The sequence below is a fragment of the Pelobates fuscus genome, chromosome 13 (assembly GCF_036172605.1).
Source record: "Pelobates fuscus isolate aPelFus1 chromosome 13, aPelFus1.pri, whole genome shotgun sequence".
Lineage (NCBI taxonomy): Eukaryota > Metazoa > Chordata > Amphibia > Anura > Pelobatidae > Pelobates > Pelobates fuscus.
The window spans coordinates 18585503-18606180 of record NC_086329.1 but is presented as its reverse complement, the minus strand read 5'-3'; the positions used below and the strand labels follow the sequence as shown (position 1 = coordinate 18606180).

The following is a 20678-nucleotide window of genomic DNA, read 5'->3' as shown; positions in this document are numbered from 1 at the left end:
CCTCAGGGTCATGAACTGCACGGAGAATTCCACAATACTCTATAGAACATTCTGCAATTTAAGTACTTTTGTTTATCTTTCTTTGTCTAGTTATTCCCATTTGCGTTAAAAGTTTATCATATGTTAACATAAATGCATAACCCCCCGAGAGGAGCTCCTAGGAGCACAGTATACGGTTTATAATATATATACTCATTTTAGCTGCCTTCCAATGCAATAGTCCACCCAGCTTCTACACAACTAACCTAAGTCTGGGGAGTTTATATTGTACGTCTATTTCGAATTATCTAGACCACAGACGTGCCTGATTGACATGCATAATCATTACCTATTTACAACTATTCTTAGACATAATTACTCAACAAGCGTATATTAACAAAAATTGGGCCATTCCAGCAAACCACGACACTGGTTCTTATTGTTTTTATTCTACTACTTTAGCCCGTACCAGCTGTTGTGGCGATACGAGCTTGTTTGTATTACTTGCACACTGCAAAAATAATGCAAAAAAAAATAAAAAATATTTGATTGCTTTATACAGTTATTACATGTGTATTATTTTTTCGAGCTGTTCTTTTTTTTTAAAAAAATTCTTTATTTTGTCAGATTTTGAATTGTTTTCAGTGTCATTGGGGTAGGGGTACAGAAGAAAACAAGGGAATAAGGTTACAGTTACAAAGATCGCAGAGCTTATTTCTCATGTGAATGACAATCATACATAAGAGACAGGTTAAGTACGGTCTATCATTGGTTAAATTATCGGATGTTAGTTAGTACATTTGTACTCTGTATGTAACATTCGTTGCTGCTCTGGATCTAAGGGTTAGGGAGGGGTACAAATATAGAAAATGAAGGGGATACGGATGCCCTTTTGTTTCAAATTCCTGATTTATAGAATTGGTATTCAAGGGCAGGGGTACAGAATGAAAGAACAACAAGAGGGGGGGGGAGGTTGTAGGGTCCAAGCATGTAACAGCAAATGTCGGGTCAGCATATATACATTACATGGTCTTAATTTCGTTGCTGAGTTAGCTTCTTTCCGAGTTGTTTTGGCCGTGTACGGCCCTTTCGGTCTTCCTGTCAGGATGGTCCTCGGGATAAGAGGTGGTTGTCTCGTGGGGTGGGTACCGCGTCTGTGTAGGTGTGGTAGTTTCGTCATGAGTGGTCCTGTGATTACAGGAGGGGTACGGCTGGTGGGTACATCTGTCAGGGTGTGGGCGGGGTGTCCTCGTCTGGACTGTGTGGGGGGGTCGTCGGTCCGGTGGGGTCAGATCGTCGGTGGAGAGTGAGTGTTCGCTTGCAGGGTCCCACGGCCCCCCCGGGGAGGGGGTGGGGAGGGTGGGTGGGGGGTGGGTACACCTCGTTGTGTGTCTCAAGTAGCGTTTCGAGCTGTTCTTTTAACACAAATTTTGCTGCATATAAGCCTCTAAACCATGTGTGGCATATGTTGTGCGTGCTGATTCAAGTATATCTTTTTGCTTCAAAATATTGATTCCTTAATAAGGTGGCTATGTTTTTTTACGTTTGCATTTCTATTTATATATATAAAAAGATACCAGTAAATCAAAGATTTTAAGAAAACCTACAAATGCAGGTGTTACAGGTATTGGTAGAATGACGCCAGGGAGAAAGAGGATACAAAATGTGATATATGCAAATATTATATATCCTTATATATTATAATATTTATATATTTTATATATATATATATATATATATATATAATATAGATAGATATGTATATATATATGTATATGTATATATGTATTTGTTATATAAATATTGTCCTATTATTTTAAACTTCCTACAGATAGAAATTGAGTTTAGAAAAATGACAGATGAGAAACAATGACTCGAACGAACCATGTCTGAGGTGGCTAAAGTTGAGATGTGGTTAGAAAGATAACAGGGGGATTTCCATTAAAATGTATTTTAATAGTGTTAAGTAAACAAATGCCCATTCTTTAAGATATGACGGTTCAATTTGTGTTTTGTAATAATGGAATTCATAAACGATCATTCTTAGTTCATCATTTTCCTTTATTTTCTATCTTGCAGTGTGGAAATAACTTGATCCACACGTAATTACATGACTGATCTCATGTAATGCAAGAAAATGACTAGCGCTGTATTTTGAAATAGTCACAAAGCATTCTTAATAAGTTAAAAGGATTTTCATGCTTTAGCAGAAGTGACTTGATATGCAGCTTGAGGGGAGTATCTGTGTATCGCTAAGGTATGACATTTGTAGCAAACAGGAAGCTGCTCTCATTCCACTTAGATTTTAGTATTATCGAGTCATTGACTGTGATTTAGATCATTTCTCTATTCTGATTGGTTGATTGCTCAATTGATATCCATATGGGTCAACAGTGTTTTGTTTTTTTCCTTTCTTAACTTACTTTCCATGAAATGTAGGGCATCTCAAAACTGTAAAAGGCAAAGCTTGCCAGTCCCACATTATATATATATATATATATATATATATATATATATATATATATATATGTTTTTATATTACTCTTACTGATTTATTTAAACGGTTTAACCCCTAAATGAGCATCCAGCGTTTGAAATCTCAATTTCAGGAAGTGTGAAGTGCCACCAGGCAGGAGTTAAAGGGATTTAACTCCTAAATGGCAGAGGATTGAGCAGTGAGGCTGCAGGGGCATGTTCTATACACCAAAACTGCTTCATTAAGCTAAAGTTGTAATAGTGTCCCTTTAATTAAAATGTGTGTGTATTTTACATTTTTGTTTTTAATACCTTATTCTTGATAAAATAATTATTTTTGAAAACTTGTACTTATACTTGTGTATCTTTGCCTATTCCCCTGATTTTGAGTAACACGTGGATCTTTGTTCTTTAGCAAGAGAAATGACTTGTTTCAAGTATTTCTTTAAATTGTATATAACCAAATAACATATTTTTGTTAAATAATAAAAAAATATAAAAAAATTAAAAAGCTGCTCATTGCCAACTTCAGCTTTGCCAAAGCCTGATCAGTTTTTGACACTTTTAATCCTGAGTACTACATTCACTCACTATTCTCTGCTGACACGGATCCTACATTGTAAGAAGATTTCACAGTACGGGGTAGGGTAGCAGAGCTTTAACCGTAATTCACAGAATTAGTCCGAACAGAACAATACCTCGATGCATAATTCGCTGTTAACTGGCAAAACACAATATACTAAACAATGGGCGTGTTATGGGTGCATTAGGGAAGGGTGCCTAAAATGTGGATCCTAGATTTTTTTTAAAAAAATACAACTTTCCTAATGCTTTATAGAAATACAAATAAACATCAGTGCATAGAATGTTCCCAGTGAAAAAAGCAACGTCAAACGTGTATACAAAATATAAAGTATACAACCATACACAGGATGTTGATACCAGAAAAGATATACATAAAATAAAAAGAAACAACATAGTGTGAACGGTTAAAAACAGAAAGTGCTTTAGTTCTACTGTAGAACTACCACTCACATGGCCCAGAGCTGTACCAGCCTGCATCAAAGGCTTAAAGGTGCCAATAAAGGGTACAGTGTCCACTTTTCAGGAGCAGAAGATAGGACATCAGATGTTTGGCAAAAAATATATTTATTCAGGATACAAATAAAAAGATATGCAAAATACATAAAAAGTTCTGTGTACTAAGTGAGAATGGTGGTGGAACAAATACCTTTGACTGTAAACAATATGATATAGAATCAAGGTTCCACTTACCACCCAAAAATGTAACCCAGGATTAAAAATATGAATGTCCAATATACAAATAGCAGCAGACGCGTTTCAACATAAACAGCCTTCTTCCAGTGCTTGTAATGATGGCCCTTACATCCCCTGTTCAAATACTAAAAACCTGTGTCTAAAATCCAGTTGATGTATGTTCATAACGTCACTTCCAGCTCTCCTTATTGACATCACTTCCTTTGCACCATTCCTAATGCTTTGCTGTTCTGAATGCTGGCAAAGCATGTAGTTTTGCAGCATCTGGGAATGTTGTATTTAAAGAATCTACATCAGTTTCAGATCACTTTTCATAACACTGGATTAATTATGTCCTTGCCTTTGTAATTCAATATGCTCAGTAAAGACAATGGGTAAAGTTGCTGATGGCTGTGACTTTGGATAAGCGTGTTTCAATGTATAAACCAAAGAAAAGGTTACTTGCGCTATCTCCTAGATCCCTATGTATATTTAAACAAATGGAGGTCATTTAGTTACTCCAATGGCCATTGGAAGGAATGCCCGCCTGCCAACGTCAAGGCAGACCCCCCTAGGCAGGTCCTACACTGACCTTTCACTTTGCTTCCTTGAGCTTCTGGCAAAGATGTTTTAGTGTATAATTCACAAAGGACAAGCTTACAAAAAGATGGTACGCTAGCGTTACTATAATAAAATTCATAACACACCCCTTTGGCAGATGTAGGAATTGTAAGGTCGTACATTTAATTGTTGATGGTATTCCCCCCAGGTTACAGCCTACCTGGAAAAGGAGATATGTGTATTCTAACAGGTCACTCCTAAGGTGGCTCCATAGACCTTTTTAGGATTGATCTGGGATACCAGATGACTGTGTCTTACAATTAGTTTTATAAGTCGCTCCCTCCTCCATTTCATTTTCACTTGTCTCCTATTTTATACCCAATTAGCCTATTCTGCTCCACCCATACCCCCTCCTTAACGCTTACCTGGTGATTTAGGTGTGTGGCAGCAGTAAGCTAGCCTCTCTTGGCAGAACTCCTTATTGCACCTTTTCTCTGCGCCTGTTTATGAGGGTGAGAGGATATAAACTCGATATGGTGCTACGTGATCACCCAGCACTGTCACAAAGCAGTGACAGCAGTCCTGTGGGCAAAAGGCACACGGACTGCCACTGCTCCTACACCATAAGCATTAGTAGGAAGTGGATTTGGGGCCTGAAGCCCTGATCTGGGACTCTTTAGCCCCAGATATTCACATGTAATGGTTTTTATTTTTGCATCAGGCAACTACTTCTCAAATCTGTTTCCTGATATAAAAAGAAAGATCATTAGTATACTGTTGTGTAAGGCTGCTAAGGGGATGATGTCCCCTAGATGGCTATTAGAAGCGTGTTGGGGAACAAAACTATGCTCCACACCATTGTATTAGTTAGGTCCTGCAGAGCATCAACAGCACACTGTTCAAGGGTAGGAAGGAGAAGCTATAACATAGAAAGACGTTGATATGTCCTGACATATCTCCACATCTTTGTTCGTGTATGGATCATCGAGTTCTGCTTTGGGAACAAGCTCCAGGTGTTTCTGGAACCTAGAAACTCTGTTGCCCTTCACTGTCAAATAGGATGGATATATAGAGACATCTGTGATATATGACTGTTGGCAATGAAACAAATTTAAGGAAATCAAACATTGAGTCAATCCAGCCTTTACTGGCTTTCCTGGAGAATGCAGCGGTGTGGGAAGTGGCGGGTTCACGGAGAAAGATTGTGAGACAGAGATAACCTTTAGATATAGTTATTATGTATGATTACGAAGTGGATCCATATCTAAATGGGAAGTGGAAAATATGTAAATAAAGGACTTCAGTCCCTAAAGTCCCCACTAGCCATACTCATCAGATAAAGCTTTAAAATATTCCATGTATTACTACTATTTTATCGGCAAATTAGTGTAAGGAACATGCATTATGTGTAGTTTCCACTCAGCTAGTTTGAAACTTGTTTAAGCTCATTTTTGCCATTACAGAGGAAACAATTGTCTGAGTGTTCTCTGTAATGGTTCATATGAGACCCAGTTCGTCTTTTCATTCAGGACTGTCCCTGTAGGTGGGACCAATTTGATATGGTTTTCATTCCCTCTGTAATGGCAAAAATGAGACCCATTTTTATGCTTTCGTTCTGCACTGTCTCTGTAGGTGGAACCAGTTTGATAATAGTATTACCGTAGTTCCTTCTGTAATGCACAACTGAGATTCATTTCCAGCCTCCTGAGTGGGCAACATCCTATTGGTTATTACTCTTCGTTCTATTCTAGGTGACCTCTGCTCACGCTTTTCTTTTACCTTTTTTTTTAAGGTGATGACTCACAAATGTATTATAGTGTCTGATCACAGTTTGGATGATAAAGCACTACTTCTTTTTAAAATACACTCTCTGACACTTAGTATCGATATGCACTGACATATACATCATGGTGGATCTGTCAACCCCCCCCCCCCCCCCCCACACTCCAGCCGTACCACAACAATCTGATTCAGAATGAAACTTTTTTACTAAATGAAGCCCATCAGCTATTAACTGTTGCACTCTGCTTACTTGTAGACTTCAGCCGTTACAAATTTATTCCCTACTATTTCTGACCGTCTGGACTTCTCTAATTGGCGTGTAATCCCCTCACTGTTAGAATTCATTATGTGTACACATGTCCATGTGTGCTGCCAGTATTTATTCCACATATTTTTAATGCCGTGAACGTCAGAAATATAATGTAACCACCACCCTACGTTACACAGTTTTACAAGACCAGATCTGGATCCTACCGTCATTACATACCAGGGTATAGCTATTTACCAAATCTTGCCTCCAGACATGGGAAGCTATGCTATGCTGTGCCATTCACTGGAGCATTCAATTAACCTTATTTATTTCTTACGTTCTGCCAGTTTGTACTTTATGTTTGGCTTCCTATTGCCAGTGCTCTACTGAGGAAAAAAAAAAAGAAAGAAATACAATTTTTTTACACAATCAAACAGAATTGTATTGAGACTCACAATGTCGTTTCTAATATAATAACCACATCACAGGCAGCTCTGAACGGAATCCAAGAGCTGCATTTCTTGCGGCATTTTGTGTAACCTTCCAAATCAAAACTCTCCTCTCAAGCTGGCAGAGGTTAATCTCTCTTTCTCCAAAAGAGATGCTGCAGTTCTGTCCCTATTTTGTTTTGATTTTCTGTACGGGCGGTTGTTCATTCCCGGGTTAACTGCTTTAAAAACATACAACAACAGATATTTGAACATATCTATTCTGCCATCGGCATTCTTAAAGCTACACATTTTTAAAACCATTGTATTATTTACTTAATGTTTAAGGACTTTTCTTCTTCTTTAACCCCTTAAGGACACATGACGGAAATTTTCCGTCATGATTTCCTTTTATTCCTGAAGCTGTGTCCTTTATTACACATGGTGACACACATGTTGGGTATTTTGGTTTTCCTGCGTTGCAAGCTGTTCATTTGAAGGTGCAGAACAAGTTCAGCCCATGTGACTTGGGCTTGTCCCTCACTTACGTCGTAAAAGCAATATGACGTTGATTTAAATTGGCACGGTCACTAAATCGTCTTTGAAACTGTATATCGCTCTGGCTTTATCTTTCTTGGCCTATCACTGCTCCAGTGGACACGAATTGTGGTCAAATGGTGTGACCAGTCTCACTTATAGCTTATATAAACGAGAGAAATGTTTTGATGTTGCTTTGCAAGGTTTAAGCCCGTAAAATGTGGATATGAGCTGATATGTGTTTATCATCTCATTTAAAAAAAAAAAAAACAACAACCAAACACACCCAGGAATTTCTTGTTAATGTGATTCTTTGACAACCCCCTCACCCCCCTCAAAAGATAAAAACATACAAAGATATATTCCACTTCATGGAATCCTCCATAGAACTCCATGTGTTGTACTCTCGCGCATGTGTTAGTCGGCTCCTGGCAACTGAAAAGCAAGGAGCTGATGACTAAAGAGCATGGCAGCTCCTGTAAGTAAAACCTACCTTCCTCTGTGCCACCGGACACCAAGCAGCAATGTCACAGTCTGGGGTCTTATGGAGAAATCCCAGAGAGTGACAGAGCCTCTTTAGAGGTGCAGAAATGGTTTTGTCAGTTTATCGATGGAAACCGATGATTTCATTTTGAAAGTGCTATTTTTTTTTAAACTTATAATGGAATATGCGCTATGGAATATGTTGGTGCTTTATAAATGCTGATAAAGAATAATAACAGTCATGTTGAAGTCTATCTTTTTATTTTATCCTTGTAAATAAGTACAATTTAGCTTATTAACAATTAAAATATTTTAAATATTAAAAATATGTAATAACCAATACAGGTACCCAGATCTCTTTTATTCTGACACCCTTCTTTAGAAAACGTGTGCAATCTTGTGTGGCAGAAACACGAACTGCAAGAGCTGTACTTTGAGTGTGTGCACCCATTGCACTGTACCCTGTAATACCTAGGTAAACGTCGGCACTCTAGATGTTTTGTACTACACCTCCCATGATGCTTTACCAGCATTATGGGTGTAAGAGCATTATGGGGGATGTAGTCCACAACATCTGGAGTGCCGACGGTTTCCTATCCCTGACCTAGAGTGACATTTTTTCAGCTGGTTGGGAACACTGTTGTGGGCTTACTTCAGGCGGCTGACTTGCACAGTGTGAGTAGGCAGTGTGTGTGCTTGGAAGGTGAGGAAGTCGTGTTTATTCATAATGTCGGAAGGAGAGGTGTCAGATTTAAGAAACACTGCTTGTTTCTCCCCAAAGTGTCCGGAGTCTGTCATATTTGATGTCAATAGAAACCTGCACTTTTGTATTTGGAGTCGGAATTCCTTTTCCATAATACATTTCATCGAGAAGCATCGGAAACCCCCCAAACGCGTGCACGTGACTAGAAGCCTCTTATTTGAAGACAAAGTTTTTGCAAAGGAAAGAGGGAAGGGCTTGCAAAGGCTGCAGACCGCAGTTCTGCAGTTTTTGCAAGCCGTATTTTTTTCCTATACCCCCAGAGAAAACATGTAGACTAAAATACATGCATGTTTTCTATGGGAGTATATTTAGTAACTTATTTATTTATTAATAGTTTTCAGTGGAGTGTACGCTGAGAACAGTGACATATTATTTTGTTAGCACTGACTTTTCATATAATCAATCCTTTCCTAGTTCCGAACAGGGAATAAGCTGAAGCTCTTTGTTTTTATTGTGTCTTTGAGAAGGAAGCAGGGGACGCAGAGACCTGTTGTGAAAAGCATTATAAAGTACCGGTAGATGTTTCTATTTGCACCTGCAAGTAGTCCATTGGAAACGGTGGAACACAAAAAGCCTGACTGCCAAATGTATTTATTTCTGTTACAGAATTTAGCTGTCATATCATGGATGCTGGCAAAAAGAATGATCCACCCGTGTCTGTGCAAACATTACAACAAAGAGCCAATCCAGATCGCAGCCTTGCAACCACCATCTACGTGCCAGAACAAGGAGGCTACAAAGAGAAATTCCTAAAGACTGTGGAGGAAAAATACAAATGTGAAAAGTGCCGTTTAGTACTATGTAACCCCAGACAGACAGAATGTGGCCATCGCTTTTGTGAAACCTGCATGAATTCATTACTAAGGTGAGGTACTGATAATAATTGGGTTGCAGGAAGCGGCCTAGTTAGTCATCTTGCCGTGTGTTTATGTACACCTATAAATACCTGTCATTGTGCCTTCTACTAGACGTAGGCTGAGGTCATGTGTCACAATTTGGGAGCTTTGTTCTACAGAGATAGCCCTGTGCCCCTGGTATATAAATGGCTGCCTTGTGCGTTTACTTATTGTTGCTAAGTAGGCCATCAAGAGATAAGTAAACATCATATTAAAAATCCAGGTGATGGACATCTTGTCCTTTAAGGCTTGTTCATAGATTCATTTCGGTATCACCTGTTGTGTAGTTATATTGCTGACTGCATTGCAAGTCTAAATAATTTTCCTTTTCAGCGCGTGGTATGAGTTGCGCAATGCTGTTGCCTCCCGTCAGTCATTTCAAGGGTGCTCCAGGCTAGAGATGACACACAATTAGTAATAGACATACGAAAAATTATATTTAAATCTTACTCCTCTGTGAAGTTCCTGTATTTGTTAGAATTCCCTAGGATTTGCAGTGTTTTATCAAACTGGGATGCGGCTAAAACGTCATTGTGACGCAGTGCTGCATTATTGACGCAAAATTATTCTCCAAGGTGCCGTAGCGCTTTGTTTCTGAATCAGTATTGAAGCATTGGCTTGTTAATAGATTGTCCTGATTTCTGTACTCCTTGACCACCGGCTTGTCTCACAGTATTCTTGTTGTTTTTGTATCTCTTGACCTTGGCATGTCCTTTGACTCTTCTTGCTTTTGTCATAACATAAAATGGACCCTGTACATGCGTGCTTTCTCTGTTGAGAAAAGTGAGACTGTGAGTGTGCACGCATCCACAATGCCCAGTTTACTGCTGCGTCCATGGATCTCTCCGGCTTTGAACCGGACACACGCACAGCTTAAAATCAGAGGCTTCTCAATGAGCATCCTCTGATGGGTCATTTCCCCAGCACAGACTAAAAGGGGGAGGCTTCAGACAAGCAATCTGCAGTGTTTGCAAGCTGTTTGTAGATATACCCCCAGTAAAAAAAAAAACTATAAATAAATGTATGCATGTTTTCAAATTGTTTTTATTAAAAAGTTTTACTTTATATAATACAAGTTTATCTAGGGGGAAAGGGAAAAGACATTAAAGGACACACAAAATAATTATAATTCTTTTTTTTCTTTTTTTTTTTTTTAAACAAGGAAGTCATTTGGGGCATACCTATTAATTATATGTGTATATATATATATTTTTATATTTTTTGAGCAGTGGAGTGCCCCTTTAAGCTTGGCCACCTCTATGGACCCATAATAATTCTGACAAAAACGTTCAATAGCAAAAGTTTCAATAGCCTCTCTTATAGGCCTGCTTTTGTTTTTTACATGCATATGTGCTACTGCTTAGGCTCTTTTGTATGTAGAGTGCCTGTCAAAGGTATCGGGGACATTTTTGTGTGTGTACAATACCTCTGCCTTGTGCAGATTGATTGTATGATGATCCCCCCTGCCTCGTGCACTGGTCATTTATTCCTGCAATGGATAAATGATAATGATTGAAGAAAAACATCTGTTTATGTACATGCTTTTAATTTGGGTATTTTGGAACATGATCTGTATATGCATAAAAATACTTTTTTTTTAAATTAATTTTATTTTATGTCCTAGCTATGGAAGCAATAAAACGTCAAACGTGTGGCTGTAAATTCATTTAAATATTAGCATTAAATAGAATACTGTGATCTTGTCTTAAATATTTTTTTTTTCAGTAAAATAAAGAACTGACTATTTCAATAATGTGTTATGTTCCTACAGCAGTCAATACTGGTTTAAAGATTAGTTTAAATAATATATCTCTGTATGAGGCTTTTCAAAACATACAATGCTTGAATTAAAAGATAAAGTGAGTGGGTTGAGTCAGTTTGATGGGAAATTGATTAACCATTTGACCCAGGAAATTGTATATTCATTTTTACATATATACCGTATAAATACTAATAGTTTTAGTTAGCCTCTGATTTGGAATATTTTCATTTTTTTCCCTCTCAGTTCACCCAACCAGCAATGTACGGCTTGTGAAGAAATCCTCATTAGAGACAAGGTAAGGCTGTATAATTAAGTAAGATTAAAGCCTTTCATATTTGTTCTTCTATAGGGATTTCATTTCAGTGTGATTGCTAGATTCCTGTACTGAAAGGTGTTATTATATTGGTTCAATATTTGATACCGATGCTTTCATATCATAGGGAATCACCTGAATTGCAGAACATGTTTTGCAGTCTATCGTTGAGGCCCAATTTACTGGAGATTGCCACACAGTTAGTTAGTTACTTGAAACCGCTGCCTTCTTATCTTGATTGCTTTATATTTTTTATCACACAACAAAGTAAAGACTACTTTGTCGTATGGTTGAGTTTGAAATTGACAAATCTTGACAAAAGACAGAACGTCTGCCTTCAAGCTTGGTCAGTTCCTACAGATGTCACTATTGACAGCTGTGTGGGTCAGCCGTCTTCTTGTGCATTGCATAATTGTATCTACGGAAGATCCCGCAGTCTTGTGATACTATACTGAGCTCATGAGTGAGAGTACCACAGTGACACAAGTCATGGCAGATGAAGGACCAAGACATGAAGAAAAAAACAGCAGCACCCGCTAGGGATAGCTCCAGGTAACTATAACTTACCGTTGTTTTTCTCCCTGGCCTCCACGCAGCGAGTTTTAAACTGTTGAGGAAATAATACATTGAAACACGTTAGAGGGCTTTTTAATATGTTTGATGGAGACAGCTGTTGTAGGGTCCAGAGGCTTTCCATGCTGTCATCATGTTCTGGTCCATAAAGATACCCTGGCTAACCAGGAAAAACTTCTCCAGACTTCTCCAGTCTGAAGCTGCAGAGTTTGAAGCATGGTATTAGTTAGAATGTCCTCTTCTGAAATTAAAGGAACATTATAGTCACCTAAATTACTTTAGCTAAATAAAGCAGTTTTAGTGTATAGATCATTCCCCTGCAATTTCACTGCTCAATTCACTGTCATTTAGGAGTTAAATCACTTTGTTTCTGTTTATGCAGCCCTAGCCACACCTCCCCTGGCTATGATTGACAGAGCCTGCATGAAAAAAACTGGTTTAACTTTCAAACAGATGTAATTTACCTTAAATAATTGTATCTCACTCTCTAAATTGAACTTTAAATCACATACAGGAGGCACTTGCAGGGTCTAGCAAGCTACTAACATAGCAGGGGATAAGAAAATCTTAATTAAACAGAACTTGTAATAAAGGAAGCCTAAATAGGGCTCTCTTTACAGGAAGTGTTTATGGAAGGCTGTGCAAGTCACATGCAGGGAGGTGTGACTAGGGTTCATAAACAAAGGGATTTAACTCCTAAATGGCAGAGGATTGAGCAGTGAGGCTGCAGGGGCATGTTCTATACACCAAAACTGCTTCATTAAGCTAACATTGTTCAGGTGACTATAGTGTCCCTTTAAAGGACCAAGTATAAATTATTAACAGCTCCATATTATAATTTTTTTTCCACAAAACTTTTTTAAGTTGCCGCTATGCGGTTAGTCGGGTAGAATTCACATAGTATCTGCAAAATATCTTACCCAGATGCTAAAGAGTGTTTTTTTTCACTGGAGAACCCATATCCCAGATCTACAGAGTCTAATGGAGGGAGGGGGAGATTTCCACCAATCCTGCAGACTCTATGCATTGCTCGTGGGGTTGTAAGCTAGTATTGCTAAATTAGTATTTTGAGTCTCCAATTGCAAAGTTGTTTTGCAAGCTTTACTCCTTGATGCAGTTTGTAAATCTGCAATGTTGGTTCTATTTAACTTTAGCGGAACTTGTAGCAATTGGGAGGAAATTTGTCAAGTGGGCTTGTATGTAACAAATAATGTGTTGGCACCAGGTGTGGCTGAAATAACACAACCTGCCATTTAGACAGTGTAGCCATATAGATTACCAGTGGATTGAAACCTTGTGTTCTGTTTTCCAGCGTATTGTACTCCGGATGGCCAGCGTTGGCATTAATGATGATTGTGAACTACAAGGCTGTCTAGGCACCATGGGAAATGTAGTTCATTAACTGCATATACCTCTTAAAAACAATTTGATTTGAGCCAAATCTGATCCCTATGGAACTTATACCAGCATGTAATGTCCTGATTATTCCGTTTTGGTGGCCTCCATGAATCCCGCAGTCGTTTATTTTTAGGGTGGTATTCCATTTTTGAATAGGATCTTTAAAGATGAATTGTTATGATGACATGCATCATCGATGGTTTGTGTTGAGGTGATATAATGTAGGGGTTAATGAATAGTGTTACTGTACTGTAGGGGTTAATGAATAGTGTAACTTGTTATAGTGCTGTTTTTAGTGAGGATAATGGAGGAATGGTGAATGAGGAATAGAGAAGAATACACGTCCCAGGGCTGCTTGAGATTAGTGGGAAATATAGTCTACAGCGACAACTATGTCAGCTGATATCATTAAAATGGCAGCAGCTATCACTCGACAGTATAACTCCCTCTAATATTGTGAGGACCAGTGCATTCCTGGTCCAAGTCCTGGTTTGCCCTTGATTTGGTCCCTCAGAGTGCATTGAGCTGATCTGCGTATTATATTGCTTATTCTTTACAGGGAATAAGTACACAGATGGAGTCACCATCCATCCATTAAAAAAAACTAAAACCTGATCTGAATAATTTTATATGTAATTGTGGACAAACTGCTGGACTTTGATCTTCAAACGTGTTCTGTAACAGCAGTTGGTGTAAAAACGTGGCTTTCGTAGCAATGCTTTGCCAGAGATTGGCGCCAGTGTGGGAGGGTTTAAATGGAAAATACTAATCAGGCTGAGCCCACACAGTGCAGAATTGGAATTATAGGTCCGTAGTTAACTGTTTCTAGGTGGTAGAAGAGTTGACCAGAATTTTTCAGTTTTTTTTTTAATTAATCCAGGTGTTCAGAAATTGTTTTGTGACTTCTTCTCACTTAAACATGATCTAAATTTTCACTTCTGCATCTTGTACTTATTGTTTTTATTCTATAAATCTTTAATATACATAATATATTTGACCATTTACATGGATAGAAAGAGGGAATAGGTAGACTGAAGAAGGTAAGCAAATAAAAAATAATTGGTATATGTTGCAAAGCTAGGATTAATATTGGATGAGGAGAGGGTAATGGAGGAATGGTGGACGTGGAGTGGAGAGAAGAGGCTTGGTGGAAATGGAGTGGAGAGAAGAGGCCTGGTGGACATAGAGTGGAGAGAAGAGGCCTGGTGGACGTGAAGTGGAGAGAAGAGGCCTGGTGGACGTGGAGTGGAGAGAAGAGGCCTGGTGGACGTGGAGTGGAGAGAAGAGGCCTGGTGGACGTGGAGTGGAGAGAAGAGGCCTGGTGGACGTGGAGAGAAGAGGCATGGTGGACATAGAGAGGAGAGAATAGAGATGGGTGTAGATAGAGGAGTGGTGGAACGTGGAAGCACCAAGAAAGATAGAGCTATCGTTAATATGACGAGGTGATGGGAATGAGTTTAATGGGAATGAGGTGAGGCTTTCGGATGATCATGTAATCATGGTGGGTAAATAGTAAAATTAGTGGTGGATGAGATGAGGCCGATGGACGAATAGAAGGAATTGCAGGACAGATGTAGAAACTTTAAGGGGGAAAAAGCTGGATGGGCTTCTAATGTCAGCAAGCGTAGCAAAGGAATTTTGGGATTGGCGGGAGAAAGGAAGGATCTGCAGAGGAACATCAATACAAAGTTAAGGAATGTCAATGGAACCCAATTCTGGGCTAATGGAGGAGCAATATGTGTAAGATCAGTTTGGCAGTGGGGAGAAAGGCTTGACTCTGGGATTAAACCATTTAGAGTCGTTGGCAGAAATAGTGTGAAAAATAGGAATATGGGGGGGAATTAATCAATCAGAGAAAATTAAAATATAAAAAAGGGAGAATGTTAAAAGAAAATGGTAATCTATAGCTCTGTGAATGTTATAGTCATGGGGTAATGTAATTAGTTAAATACCAAGTTAAACTAAGGAGTGCCTGCCTGCATGCATTGCACAGGACTCTTCAACTTTGTTTCTCTGAAATTGCAGATTTGAGAAAGCTGGAAAGTCCCAAACATGAAACAGGATGCGTGTTTACAGGACATTTCTGTAGAAATGCAATACTTGCACCCAGGGCTGTACAAAGTGTGTCTATAGGTACCATGAACAATAAGCCCGTAACGACTTTCGTGCCAGGGAAATTCTTATAGAACGTGCTTGTTTGTGGATCCTTGAGAAGTCATGTCTAAACACTCAACGCCTAATTAACTGGAGGAACGTTTCAGATTACCACCCAGTGTGCAAAGGATTGTTTATCACATTTAAAACTGAAACCATATCACATTTATCTGATGGGGAACACCCAACTTTCCCAAGCTATTAAAAAAAAAAGTTTAATAGCCAAAAGGAGGGATTCCATGGAATTACAAAATCAAAATAGTTTGTGACCCTCTGGGGCTCGAGCTTAACAACATCAATTTAAAACAAACATGTGCTACAGGGCCTTGACCTTCTTAAAAACATTTTATTAATTCACTAAACAGTGAGTTTCCAATGGTAGCCAAATATTTTGAAAATCTTAAACGGATTACAGCCCCTCCCTCCCCAAACTTGCCAATCTTGTAGAAGCTTATTTGTCAATACAGTGTCATTCATTAAATAAACCAAAGGAACTGCACTTTTTTTTTTATTTTTTATAAATTCTTTATTTTTGGTATGCAGGTAGGAACAACAGTGCCTGTATCGCCATAACGGCATCAGCAGGCTCGTTTCTCATAGGCTTAACGTAATAACATTGTGGCATGTTGGGTATGCATACATTTTTTTCAAATGAAAAGAATAACGATAAAGTAAATAAGCTATTAGCAATACTAAGAATAGTAAAGGGAAAAAAAATAAGCATTTGTAGTGTGTCAGCGGTGAGACAGCAGAGGTGTTACAGGTTGCTCAACTGACAAAATTAGTCTTCTTACTAAGAGGTGCTATCATGCTTGAGTCATTGATGACAGGCTGCTATGTTCTGTTATGGTTCTGTTGTGCTATGCTCGTGTAGAATACTGCCTAACATGCTTATCCTAGCTTATGGACTGTCATTAACGGAACTGCACATTTTATCCAATTGTTATATTTGCAAATTCCCCTGTCAATTCTGGATTTATTCTGTTTTGCAGGAAAATTAATTTTTTTTTTATTAAACAATATATTCCCGTAAATGTTCTTGTTTTTATCATTTCTTTTCATTTCACTTTTTTTCTTTTGAAAATGTCCCCGAACACAAACATTTTAATATCTTCATCTAATCAGAACAAATATAACTAAAGAAAGTGAAAATATACTCAAAAACATTATCAGAATAATAGCTTTTCCATCTGTTACATTAACCCATCGAGTCTTATCAATTGAATAAGACTCCACAGGTAGATCCCAGATCAATCAATTCATTAAAAGGAATTTGACCCAAATACATTTTTGCACAACTCTATTCATTCTAAAGCATTGAATCGACCAAATAAAATGTAATATTAGATTAATTCTGCGTATCCAACATTATTCATCTCTCCTGTAGCAGGCTATCTGACTATCCTTTACAGAAGTGTTTTTCGCTAGTTTTTATATTGATACACAGTCCAGAGATCTCATACTTTCAGATAGAATGAGTCATTTTCTCTGTCTGCAGAATTTGGTTTTCTTTCTTGCGTTATGGTTGAAGGTAATGCAATAATTCTAGTCTTTTTTTTTTTTTTTTTTTTTTTTAAACATACCAGAAATGCAAATAGCAGTATGCACTAGAGTCTCTGTAACTTTGTGTTTGTACAGTCTATGATTTTTATATTTCACAAGTCGAATGATAAAACATATTTGAGCAATCGCCAAAACCAGCCAAACAGTCCGCACTCATAAGGATCTCTGAATATATCCACCGGGTCGATCATGGAAAGTGCAGACTTTATTGTAGGAAAATGGTTAATAACATGTCATAAAGATATGTGCAGACCTCATAAGTGACAGGCAGTCCAACATCTTCAAGCACAATTAATGCAGATTCTATCTCCCTCAGGGGACTCAGATGTTTAAAAAAAAAAAAAAGTCAAGGAAACAATAATACAAAAAAGGAAAAACCTGCACCTGCCAGAAAGGGGAGTGGGGGTTCAAAAATGTGGAAAAAAATTACAGAAACTCTGGACGTGGGTTGCGACCGTCCTGACGCTTTATTAACAACTCATATTTGAGCACCCTGACCCAATAGCCATCATGAATCCTGCATGGACACACATCTTAAAGCATGCAGGAGACAACAAAGTACATATTCTTGTTATTATTATTGATATAGTGCCAGCACATTCCGTAGCGCTGTACAATGGGTAATTCAACATGTACCAACAATGCGTTTTCAGCATTTGTAAGTAATTTAAAAATGCTGCAAGCCTCACAGACCTTGAATGTCACACTTCCACTGATAATTTTAAAAAAATACGCATTTAGAAGGACACTCAAAGGTAGAATTGACCTCATTTTTATTTCTAATGCATTATGGTCATATCCCATTAAAAAAAATAAAAAATGGGGAAAATTGAATATTGAAATAAATAAAAATAATGAATGTTCATTGTCTGCTTCAAATTTTTCTACTGATCGCTTTGCAAATACTCCCCAGGATTGGCTTTTGTTGGCAGATCCTGGTTTTCAAGTGAATTAATTTACACAAATTTTTAATGCAATATCGTGTATCATGCATTGGTTTTCAGTGGTAATCAATATACATGCTTAATACAGTTTTTAGCATTGGTAATCATATTCAGGACAGAGGGATCAGTATTGTAGATATTTCTAATAAACGTAATATCTAACATCTACTGTTTCTATTTTGATTCTAGGTGTTTAAGGATAACTGCTGCAGGAGGGAGGTTCTTGCACTACAGATGTACTGCAGAAATGAGAACAGAGGGTGCAAAGAGCAAATAACTCTGGGTAATCTGTTGGTAAGGTTGCCTGATTTAAACCACAGTACTGCATGGAATTCTACAGACAATACACCATTGAAATAATTACATTGTTTAGTAAAATTAGCAAGGTCTTAACCACCTTAGCCACTTTAGCTCAGTGTAGTCGTTATAGTCCTAGGAGTCTGTGGGTGAAGTACCAGTTTTTGTCAAAACCATTTTCAAAAGTAAACCTTTTGATTATGTTATATCTTCCTAAGGGTATGGACAGAGGGTTTCAGGGATTCACCAATGGCCTCCTGGTACCCTAACCACTTCAATAGGCTGTAGCGACTGTGGTGCTTGGTGTGTCTAGTTAAGAGCTAGTTATGGCAACAGTAACAAATTATTGGTCCTATCTAGCTGTACTATGCTTCATTTGGACATCCCTGGTCAAGAAAATGTTGCCAAGATGTGTATCCCTCAATCCTTTGAATAAGCAAAGAACCACTGATAACCTTTGTGCGGTTTGTGCCTTCACGATTCTGTAGCTGAAAAAGTTAAAAGTTAAAGGGACCCAATCGGAACCATAATTACTACATTGTGCTGCTGTAGTTAAGGAGCCTGGAGTCTGCAGAAGTTTTCCGCCGGTAATCTATCAAACCATTTTATGAGTGGTTTTAAACCTTTCTTGCTGTGTCGGTAGGAATTTATACTTTCTCATTATCATACTAAATCATTCTTTCATTAGCTGAGAGTTGTTTGCCAAATTTCTCAACCAGTAAATTCTCTTGGAACCTGGTGCAAGCTGGTATGATAATGCATATATATAGACATTGTCTTTTTCAGACCAACTTAGCCTGGAAGGACAGTGGGTGCAGTGTGACAGATTACCGACAAACATAACCTGGGGACTCTTGCCATCTCAACCTCTATAGCACTCTGTAGTGATTATGGTGCCTTTAATGTCCCTTTAATAGTTAGACTACTAAAAATTCTCACAATTTTCTTCTTGTTAGTTCTGCATTTAGTGTTCTCATCTTCTCTTACATTTAGAGATAATCAGTGGATAGGTCTCACACTGTGAGAATTAGAAGCTCTATAGCAATCATGTCATAAATGAAACTCCTTCCCCCAAACAAAAAGTTCAAACTTAGCCTTATGGAGACCTCTATTTTATGAATACAAGTCTGGGGTCCATATTTGCTTACTTTAAAATGTCTGCTCTATGACATGAGCCTTAAATGTGAATTTCACTTTGTATAGTCGACAATTCCCACTGTAGTGTATGACTCTGTACGTGTACATTTCTAGTGAACGTTCAGAACTGATGTGAAAAATCTGCTGCCTGTGAAACCGAGATTAGAGAAAGATTGGGACACTCTGCTTTAAACTGACTCTCATTTTGTTATTTTACTTTTTGCGTGGTGCGTGTATTTGAAATAAAATTTTCCCATTTTACGGTTGACCTCCTCTAGTAGTTATTCACTGATTATTAAAATGGTTGGTTACTTAAACTGTAATTTTCATAATTGTATTAATCAGCATAATCTTGGAACAGCATCAACATCATCACATCCGCTGTCACCGCTGGGCTAGAAAGTTACATGTTCAGTTGATTATCATCATTCGAACATTTAAAAATGTAAATATATTTGATGAAACCATACTCTTTTGAGAAGCTTACATGTCCATTCATTGTTTCCTCCTTTAAGCTTCACCTAAAAAGTGACTGCCAGTTTGAAGAACTTCCTTGTCCTCGTTCAGACTGCAAAGAAAAAGTGATCAGAAAGGACTTAAGTGACCACATAGAGAAGACCTGCAGATACAGAGAGATGCCATGTAAATTCTGTAAAAACCAAGTAGCATTGGTAGAAATGCAGGTATGTGTCTGACAGGGGGAAAGCAAACTTATACCTCTACTAAATGTATTTGTTTCTGGGATGTTTTTTTTTTTCTTTTCTTCATTTAGTTGACTGTGTTATATTGTGTGTATTTCATCAAATACTGGCTTAAATGGCTGTTTACATTATTGCATTACATATGTGGTTCTAACATATGCTCACTTTAGGGTATTAGGACCCATGTATAAGGTTATATATTTGATCAAACTTAAAGAAACGTAACACTATAGGGTCAAGAACACAAACCTGCATCTGGCCCCCCATTTCCTCCCTAAATATAGTAAAATCTTACCTTTATTCCAGTCTGCTGCTGCTGGCTCTGCCCCTGATCTGCCTCTTTAGCTGACATTATCAGAAGTGGTGATCTCAGCCAATGACCATGCTTTCCCATAGAAAGTGGTGATCTCAGCCAAGGCGGCGGG

At 38.1% G+C, this 20678-nt stretch overlaps 1 protein-coding gene across 1 annotated transcript in view; it reads left to right on the top strand.

The window, feature by feature from the left end:
- TRAF3 (TNF receptor associated factor 3) overlaps positions 1 to 20678 on the top strand; it is a 97788-nt gene that overhangs the window by 55433 nt on the left and 21677 nt on the right. Inside the window, exons 2-5 of the mRNA XM_063440101.1 lie at positions 9122 to 9380; positions 11417 to 11468; positions 18308 to 18412; positions 20068 to 20235. Coding sequence (XP_063296171.1) covers positions 9122 to 9380; positions 11417 to 11468; positions 18308 to 18412; positions 20068 to 20235 — 584 coding nt within the window. The remainder of the gene's footprint in view (positions 1 to 9121; positions 9381 to 11416; positions 11469 to 18307; positions 18413 to 20067; positions 20236 to 20678) is intronic.